This window comes from Hakea prostrata, chromosome 3 (genome assembly GCF_041222555.1).
Source record: "Hakea prostrata isolate BN-2017 chromosome 3, UWA_Hpros_2, whole genome shotgun sequence".
NCBI classification, from domain to species: Eukaryota; Viridiplantae; Streptophyta; class Magnoliopsida; order Proteales; family Proteaceae; genus Hakea; species Hakea prostrata.
In genome coordinates this window covers 40,552,297-40,561,762 of record NC_142602.1, presented here as the reverse complement: position 1 = coordinate 40,561,762, position 9,466 = coordinate 40,552,297, and the positions used below count along the sequence as shown (strand labels likewise).

General features: G+C 38.4%; 2 protein-coding genes and 1 pseudogene across 2 annotated transcripts; 1 reads left to right on the top strand and 2 right to left on the bottom strand.

Moving 5' to 3' along the window:
• Positions 1-271: 271 nt before the first annotated feature.
• LOC149022229 (uncharacterized) lies at positions 272-1,689 on the bottom strand. The gene is made up of 3 exons (XM_089147571.1): positions 1,279-1,689; positions 984-1,218; positions 272-504 (listed from the first exon to the last, which is right to left on the bottom strand). Exons 1-3 carry the CDS (start codon positions 1,687-1,689, stop codon positions 272-274), a joined length of 879 nt encoding a protein of 292 aa, XP_089003697.1.
• A 1,028-nt stretch (positions 1,690-2,717) lies between these two features.
• LOC149022228 (uncharacterized protein At5g49945 pseudogene) lies at positions 2,718-4,128 on the bottom strand (annotated as a pseudogene).
• LOC149022227 (putative aldo-keto reductase 2) lies at positions 4,058-8,560 on the top strand. The gene is made up of 5 exons (XM_089150410.1): positions 4,058-4,470; positions 4,574-4,774; positions 7,306-7,478; positions 7,574-7,676; positions 7,867-8,560. Exons 1-5 carry the CDS (start codon positions 4,246-4,248, stop codon positions 8,197-8,199), a joined length of 1,035 nt encoding a protein of 344 aa, XP_089006536.1. The 5' UTR covers positions 4,058-4,245; the 3' UTR covers positions 8,200-8,560.
• The last annotated feature ends 906 nt before the right edge of the window (positions 8,561-9,466 follow it).

Here is a 9,466-nt window from a genome sequence, read left to right as displayed (position 1 = left end):
ACTTAGTTTGCTGTGGAGCTGGATGCCCAAGACGTCTATGCCAATCAACCACATATGTAACTAGTGCAACAGAAGAATTACAATCCACTAAATTCCTATCAGACATCACACTAGTATGATGACAAATTATAGAGTTTACATCACTTTGCTTGGAAGAAACAGAAGCAACAGAAAATGAAATAGTGTAGAGCCCATTACTACACATCCCCTTCAACAATACTCTGTGAGTCTGCAGATCCTTACCATAAAAGAAACGAGAACAAAATTCAAATTAAGCACAATTATCCTTTGCAAACCGAGATATTGACAGCAAATTGCACTTAACATCAGGCACACACAACACATCAGGAAGAACAAAACTCTTCTCAGAACTAGCAGCAATAGTAGTACCAATATGAGAGATGAAAAGAGAATTACCATTGCCAACAAACACCCTATCATTACTAGAAAAAGGTTCATGCACACTCAAATTTGCCAAATCTGCAGTCAAATGACTATTAGATCCTGAATCGAGAACCCATATCGAATTATCAAAATTTGAGAAGAAGAAGTTGCAGAGGAACAAAAGATCTTACCAACAAAGGCATGATTGAATCTCTGTGGACAATTCTTGCATTTATGCCCAGGCGCATCACATAGCTAACAAACAACTCAAGACTCATGCAAGAAAGAGGGAGAAACCTCAGTAGATCAAGACTCACAAGAAGCAAAATCACCATTGCGATCAGAAAAATTCCTGGACCGATTATTCCAAGAACCATTTTGAGATCTACCACCTCTCCGATTCCAGCCTCTACGATAGTTACCACTTCTGCCATTTGAAACATTTGTCTGAGGAGACCTCATATAACTAGTATTCTGAGAATTGAGGCGAGACCGAGTACCAATCTAAGAAGACTGAGTCGCAAGATTGGCTGTAATAATCGGATCAACCGAAGCAGACGATGACTATCTCATATGCAGCTCCTGAGTGATCAGATGACCTGAAAGATCATCAAAAGAAAACAAATCTGCCCGTAGCCGAACAGAGGTTGAAAAATCTTGAAACTCAGAGCCTAATCCTCGAAGTGTAGACAAAACCAAATCATCGTTAGAAACAGAGGAACCCGCTGCAGCCAAAGCATCAGCAAGAGAAAGAATCTCAAGTAGATAATCATAAAAAGAATTCGTTCCCCTCTGAACATGAAACAACCGATCCTTCAAATCAAGAATCCTAGCCTTTGAAGAAGAAGCAAATATAAGATTAAGAATACCCTAAGCTTGTGACGAGGTTACAACCTGAACAACGTGGGGAAGAATCGACTCAGAAAGAGACAAGAGCAACCAACCCAGAATTAGTTGATCCTGTCGATCCCACTGTGAGGAAGAAACAGCGCCAAGAACACTATCAGAGCTTGGACGAGGAAACGATCCATCAATATACCCAATCAAAGCATAACGTCTGAGATATCGAAGAAATTGAGCCTTCCAAATGAGAAAATTAGTAGAGGTAAGCTTGATAGGTAAACCACCTCCAAAGTTTAATGTCACAAGAGATGGAGCAACCGAAGAAGATGAAGGAAAAGAAGAAAAATTAGCAGCACAATTTGATGCATCAAATGCTTGATTTGCACCAAAAAATGGTGGATTAGCAGCAGTAGCAGCTTGATTATTGGTGACGGAAGCGTGATTAACACCAGGAAAAGCCATAGTTACCGGTGAAAAAGGCTTAAAGAAACCAGAAACAAGAAAGGACGTTTGCCCTAAACAGCCTCTATACCATGTAGAAAGTCTAAAATCAGATGATTGTATTTAGAATGGGTAAAGGTATTTATACAAGATACTACACCTAAAGTATATCTGTACTTTACAAATGACAGCTGGAGTCAGTATCTCTAACAGTAGTCAGATCTCTAACAGTATCAGATAAGAAAAACCTAGCATTAATGAGAAGACATATATCTGTTTGAGATGGATTTCCCTTCGAACACATACAGGATTTTCTCAGACGGTTCGTGGGATGCTAAGTGTCATGAAGGTGGCCAAGCTTGTCTCATTTGGGACTCTGATAACTCGTTCATAGCAGCTAGGAGCGTGTTCCCATGCTCTCTTTCTACAACAGTAACTGAAGCCGAGGTTCTTCGTGATGGCCTCTTCTTAGCTCTTGCCTACAACCTGCGTAAACTGGTTGTCTTCACATATTGTTTGGACCTTGCCAAAGCAATAAATTTAAATGTAAACTCCCTAGGTTGGCACGCTTTTGCTACTGTAGGAGAAATTCTCTCTGTGGCCTCATCATTTCTTTCAGTTGAATTTATTTTTATCAGGAGGGATAGCAATCTCCTTGGGGATTTTGGGTCTGGCTATCGTAAGTTGAAGATGTCCAACAGTTGATGGCTGACTCCACTGGTATTTGAGTTAAACCTTGATGTAGTTTCTAGCAGGAGAGAATTTATTTCAATAAAATCCTATTCTGTTTTAGAAAGGAAAAAAAAAGTAATTGTACTTTAAGGATTAATAATATAAATTTATCTCTTTCATTAAAAAAAAAAACGTAATTTTCATCTGGACTCTTTGAGGTTTGATCTAGGTCACTTTTAATTCAGTTTAAGTTTTCTTTTGCATATGACTTTCTTGTGGTTTTAAGAAATGATTAAATAAGGACAAGCTTAACACAAACTATTAGTTTAATAATTTTTGTGATGAAAATACCTTTTTTTTTTTTCGATTTATTTGTTTTAGTTTTTTTTCTTTTTAAGAAGTTTCTTTCTTTTAACAACATGATCCATGACATCATCATTCATAAAAACATGAAAAGAAATCTATCCTTACTTTACACAATCAAATTATAAACTCAAGATATTAAATCATGCCGATTCTAAAGCTCCATGGTGGCCACCAAGCCCTAACAGTACCTCCTCCCACTAGCATAAAACTTAAATGCATTATGCCCTTCTTTCAACAACAATGGCATATCCTTCCCATCACCAGTATCCAATAAACTAAAATTCTTATTGAAGATCGAATTCTTAGTGGCAAACACAATAGCCCAAGCCAACACAATCTTCTCATTCTCTTTCTTCCCAATGAAGTAATTGATCACGAAACAGATCAAGAAACTGATGCAAGCAATCTCGTGTAAGACTTGGGTTTCACCGGCGGTTTAGTGGGTTTCGAATCTTCCTTCAAATAAGATTGGGTCACAGTTTTCGGTGATGTTTGTGGGGTTCAATGATTGGAATGCCTTTGAATTCATCCTCGTCCCAGTAATCATAGGTTGATAGTTTGGGAGAGGCATCAGAAGGCGGCAACTGAGCTAAAGTGACCGGCTCTAGTGGGTCGTGATGAGTTTTGAAATCAGATTGGGTGATGGGAGGAGGAGGGACCAAAGACCGAAAGGGTAGATCAGTATTTTGGGAGGAATCAAGGAGACTCTTCTTCTGCTTCGTCTCCGAAGCCTTCGAAGTCACTGCAGCAACAAGGGCTAAGCAACGGTCCATTTCTTGGCCGACAACAAAGAAGATGGAGAGAACAAGAAGGTAATAGTAGAGGGTCTCACCTCATGGTCTTAAGAGATATCTTTTCACTATCAAGAATGAAATTTTTATATTTATTCTATGAATAAAAGAAAAACTTATCAAAAAGGGAAAAAAATTAAAACAAATAAATTGAAAAGAAAAAAAAGAAGGGTATTTTCATCAAAAATTATTAGACTAACAATTTATGTTAAGCTTGTTTCTTATTTAGTCATTTATTGAAACCATATGAGCCATATACAAAATAAAACTTAAACTGAAGTAAAAGTTAAATGGATGAAACTTCAACGCCAGATGAAAATTACCTCAAAAAAATTGGATAAAGTTGAAAAAAGACAATGGTGAAAAATAAAACTGAGGAACGCTGTCACGGATTACACAGAAGGTTCCAGAACTTCCAGCCTCTTCTAAACGTCACCCTGAAGGTAAAAATATCCGATTTTTCCTTTTCGTTCCATTTGGTCACAAAAGATGACACGTCTAGTACTCTCTGGTGACTGGTCCATTCAAACAACAATAGTGTTATTCAGCGACTTTTGGAGAGCTGGAAATAGCCATTTTCCGTCACGAACCGCACCGTTCCTTGTAATGATGACGCTGGTGCTTGCGCCATACTCTCACTGGTTTCTCTTACTATATATCCCGATCTCTCTGCCTTCCCCTTTCTCTGTTCTAGGGTGTCTGGGAACCAACAGAACCACATCAAGTAAGGATTCAGAGGAGCAGAGCGATGGCAACAGTAGTAGGTCCTGTGGGAAGGATGAAATTGGGTTCTCAGGGACTAGAGGTATCATCACAGGGACTGGGTTGCATGGGAATGTCGTACGCCTATGGCACCCCAAAGCCGGAAGGAGATATGATCGCTCTTATTCATCACGCCATTAACAACGGCATCACTTTCTTAGACACTGCTGACATGTATGGTCCATTCACTAATGAGATCCTCGTCGGAAAGGTTTTTCTACTTTTCTCTGGGATTTCCAATTTCCATTCCTTCAGTTTCTTTTTTATCTTTCTTATTATCTTCAGGCTTTTTGGGGCTCTGTTTTTTTTTTCAGGCTCTACAGGAGGGAATGAGGGAGAAGGTGGAATTAGCTACCAAGTTCGGGAACGTATTTGTGGATGGGAAGATTGAAGTGAGAGGAGATCCTGCTTATGTGAGGGCAGCTTGCGAGTCTAGCTTGAAGAGGCTTCAGGTTGATTGCATTGATCTCTATTACCAGCATCGGATTGACACACGAGTTCCCATTGAAGTAACGGTGCGAATTTTTTTTTATTTTTTTTTTCCCCTTTTCCATTTTCCCTTTATCCATCTTATCCCCTCATAATTCAGGCAATCATCTGGTCTTCTTAATTATTAATTTGTCTTTTTTGGGTGAGAATGCTGCCTAATCCTGCAGCGCAGAGATAGAATTGGTTCGCAAATTACTGTTCTGACTCTTCTGATCATGCCAATTTATGACTGAAATTGATCATGAGTTAAGTGAAGGTACCCAATTAGCTAGAGACTAAAGAGCAACTGCCTGGCACAGTTGGTAGAGCAGTGTCTCTGTCCAAAGTGTGGTTGTGTGAGACCCAATCAGTGCCTCCCTCCATTTTATTCAATCCATGGGCATGGGGGTTGAGATTATAGAGAGGAGAGAATAGCAGGAGGGCACATACTGGGGCAGGTAGGTCATTTACAGGATTGGCCAAAAAATAAAGGTCATTTACAGGGTGGAAGAAGGTGGACAGCAAGGAGTAGGTAGAATCTGGATCAGCTCCCTGTGAGGGAGAACAATGTGCTCCTCTGGCGTGTTTGAACCACACAGTAGTAGGGGTGGGGCCCACAAGGGACCCACTCGGATATTTTTATAATATTTAAACAATTGTATGGTAGGGAAGTGTCTAGGGAGCAATCAACCGGGGAGGTGATTCAAGCTCATGGTGGTAGGGATGAAAATGGATATCTGGATTTTGCACTTGAACCCACATTTGAGTCCCTTTAGGAAATTCAAGTCCATCTGAATCCTATTAGGATGTGGATATGGTACCCCTATTTGACTAATTAATTATCCAATGAAGGAACCTTACATGTTGCCCCCCCCCCCCCCTTCTTATATTATGATTCTATAAGTTAAGATAATGTGATTCTTTTTTTTTTTTCAAATAATTTTTTAAATGAAAATAAATATAGACAAAATCCAATAGTAAAAAAATGGAAAAATCAGTCTGAAAAGAGTAGAAGAAAGGGAAGTTGTTGAACTCTCAACTCTCAATCCTAACTCTTATTAATACATTAGTAGATGCATCAACTTCATAAAAAATTTGTGGTCAATCAGCGTCCATATTCATTTAAGAGAATCCATATTAGAAAAAGGGAAATTTTCAGTACCCCATGAGTTACACCCTAATATTAATGCAACTCCCCTATGTTATCCAATTTATTAACCAAATCCCCTATTCCTAACACTATTAGTCTTCATTTGTTTTTATTTATCCATTTCCAACATTACCCGTACATCCTAAGTTTAAATGCCCCACTTTTGAGCCATATCTTCCAAACTTTTTGAGGATTCACAATTGGGAGAGGAAGAAGTCACAAACAATGGAGGACGACTGAAGAAACAAGTCATGTGTAGAGTTTTACATTCAAGGTTATTCTTGTCTTTTTTTGAAAAGTTTAACTTACTTGCATCAGCACTTAACTATGATTTCTTAACTGTAGGAGGTGTCATCGATAGATTTTCACTTTATAGGGGCCTTCATTGATAAATTGGATAACGCAGGGGGTGGTGCTGAAAGTTTCCCTTAAAAAGTAACTTTCTAAATCTGACTGAATCGGTACAAAAGCTAATAAGATGTTTCTGAATCTGATATGGTAATGGTGTTATACATTATTGTGGAGAAGTGGTATCTTCAGCCTCAAGATGGAAATAGAGGGAGGAGACCAAGATTCACTTTGATGGAGGGAACCCCCTCATACTAGGATCAGTTTGTCAGAAGATTTGAGACTAGGTACTGATGCAGTAAGTGCACTCTAAACCTTTAAGCTGTGAGAGTTACTTTGGTAGAAAAAATGAAATAGAGCCAAACTACTGAAAGGAGTGAGTTTATTTCATATATCAATAGAAGTGCGCTGCCTGAAAGTGTGGCTCCTATGCCAATGTGAGACCCAAGTGGAACTTTGAGAGGCAGACACAAGGGTTCCCACTCCTGGACAAGATTGTCAAAAACATTCTTAATATTAATAATGGGGTGCTATGCTTTTATTATTGGAGGAGGTGTCTTCAACCTGAAATGGAAATAATAAGGTTGTGAGGACCTAGTTTCAAGTTGATGGAGAGAACCCCCTCTCAATATGATCAATCGGTCAGAATACTTGAGTTTGGGTGCTCATGCAGTGACTGCTCTTCATAGCTAGGTATTGAAGGGGATTTTAGTCCCACATTGGTCAGGTAGTGTAAAGAAAATCTGTTAGGACCCTGAAAAAATTTTCCTTGTACTGAAGTTTGGTTGGAGTCACTTTATGGCCAGACAAGGGAAGGGTTTAATCCTACAAATTTTAATTTTTACTCTTACATTTTAATTTGGACAATCAAAGAGATTCTTTACTAAAACATCACTTGTTTATCTGCTCAAGGGTCACTAGATTACATAACTTTTTATTGAGGATGGGGAGGGTAAGTTGGATAAATTATGCTTGTTCTCTCACTTGCATATGAATGTTTTTTTCTCCACATGATTTCTTAATTGAAATTTTCATTTCTAACATTATTTTCTTTTTTCAAATATTGAATTTCTACATCAGATGGGAGAACTCAAAAAGCTAGTAGAAGAAGGGAAGATTAAGTATGTTGGACTATCTGAAGCTTCTGCTTCAACAATTAGGAGAGCACATGCTGTTCATCCTATAACAGCAGTGCAGTTGGAGTGGTCCTTATGGTCAAGAGATGTTGAGGAAGATATAATTCCTACTTGTAGGTGAGTCATCAATTTGTTGCACATGTATTTTTCTCCTTATTGTCTCACTGATTTGTAGATTTTAACTTCTCAACTCATTTTTCTCAACTTCTCAGGGAACTTGGAATTGGCATTGTTGCTTATAGCCCTTTAGGCAGAGGCTTCCTTTCATATGGACCAAAGCTTTTCGAAAATTTTTCTGATAATGACCGCCGAAAGGTCTGAATATTATCATTTTTTTCATTAATGCATGCAATTTAATTAGCATGTAAATGAGAGTTACAATAACCATATATGTACTATTTTCCAAATATAAATGTGTCATCTTTCATGCATAGTAGCTTGCATTATATATCTTCTGTTCATATCTCTGTAATTAATTAAATATTTTTCTACTTGGTTGAACCAGACCTTTCCAAGGTTCCAAGCTGAGAATCTGGAGCACAACAAGAAGATATTTGAGAGGGTGAATGAAATTGCAATGAAAAAGGGGTGCAGCCCTGGTCAGCTTGCTTTGGCATGGGTTCACCACCAAGGAAGTGATGTGGTTCCAATACCAGGAACAACTAAGATTGAAAATCTTAACCAGAACATTGGTGCTTTATCTGTGAAATTAACACCTGAAGAAATGGCTGAACTAGAATCCTTAGCTTCATCAGTTCCTGTCAAGGGTGACCGATATCCACCAAGTGTCAAAACCTGGAAGGATTCCGAAACCCCTGATCCATCTACCTGGAAATGAGAAGGGGAATAAATTTATGTTTTCTGCTTCTGTTTACTGAGTCTTGTAATTAAGTCAGTTTGCCTCATAATAACGATATTGGATGTCGAGACCGAGTTTGAGTGCAACTATTTTATAGTTGCTGCTTCCTGGTACACTGTTGTTACCTGAGCTAATATGAGAGAAATTGTTGTATTTATATGTTTATTTAAAAAATGTGGCTCTTTTCTTCGGATGTTTTGTGCCTTCTAGGAATCAAAACTTCACCACCCAATGCATGTTTTGTTAAAGCAAGATGTATGAATAAACCTTTAGTCCTACATTGCAAAGGTTCTCTTTCATACTTGTGCACTCATAGTGCTGTATGCTGTGGGTTTGTGGGCTTAGTTTGGGGGTTCAATAAATTATGGTTTTTGGATAGTTCTCCAAGTTGGGAGCTTAGCTTTGTTTAACTTAATACTAAGTTATGGTGACTTTTATCTTGATTTGGTTTTAGGACTCAAAGAATGAGGACATTCAGTTTGGCATTGTCTGGTTCCAGGGGTAATGGTAAAGGGAAGTACAGTGAAAAACTGGGTTAGCTGTAAGGTAAAAGACTGTATAATTTTTTTCTACAGTTTGTTTACCCTTCCATTGGATGATTTTTTCCCTCTATTCGAGTTGTTAATGGGATGCATGTGTTATGGTGACCTCAAAACCCAATAGATATTAATTGTTGATTACAGGGTGGGGGTGATTATCGCACGTCCCACTAACCTAACCCCCCAATGGGGAATTCGTCAAGGATGCCCTCTTAGTCAATATATTTTCAATCTATGTCAAGAAACTTTCACTCAAAAACTTATATCCAATCAAGGAATTCCTCTTCTTACGGGAATTAAGTTAGCTCCCCAGGCTTCAATGGTCAATCATCTCTTTTTTGCTAATGATAGCATGATATTCTCCTCAGCCTCAATTGAAAATGCGTCATTAATCAATGTGCATTCTCCAGGATTATGAACTAGTATCTGGGTTACACATCAATCCTTAAAAATCAGCTGTAGTTTTAGTCATAGAACCCCCCGGGATCTTCGCACTAATATCATCTCCACTTTGGATATTTGTGAAGCTCCATCCCATGGCATTTATCTTGGCTTACCCTCCTCAGTTGGGAGATCAAAAACACAAACTTTTGCTTTCATCACTAATAGGTTAAGAAGAAAGCTTTCCGGCTGGCGTGAAAACTCCTTTCCTCGGCCGGTAAAAATGTTCTTATCAAAGCATTGGCATATGCTTTTCCAATCTATGT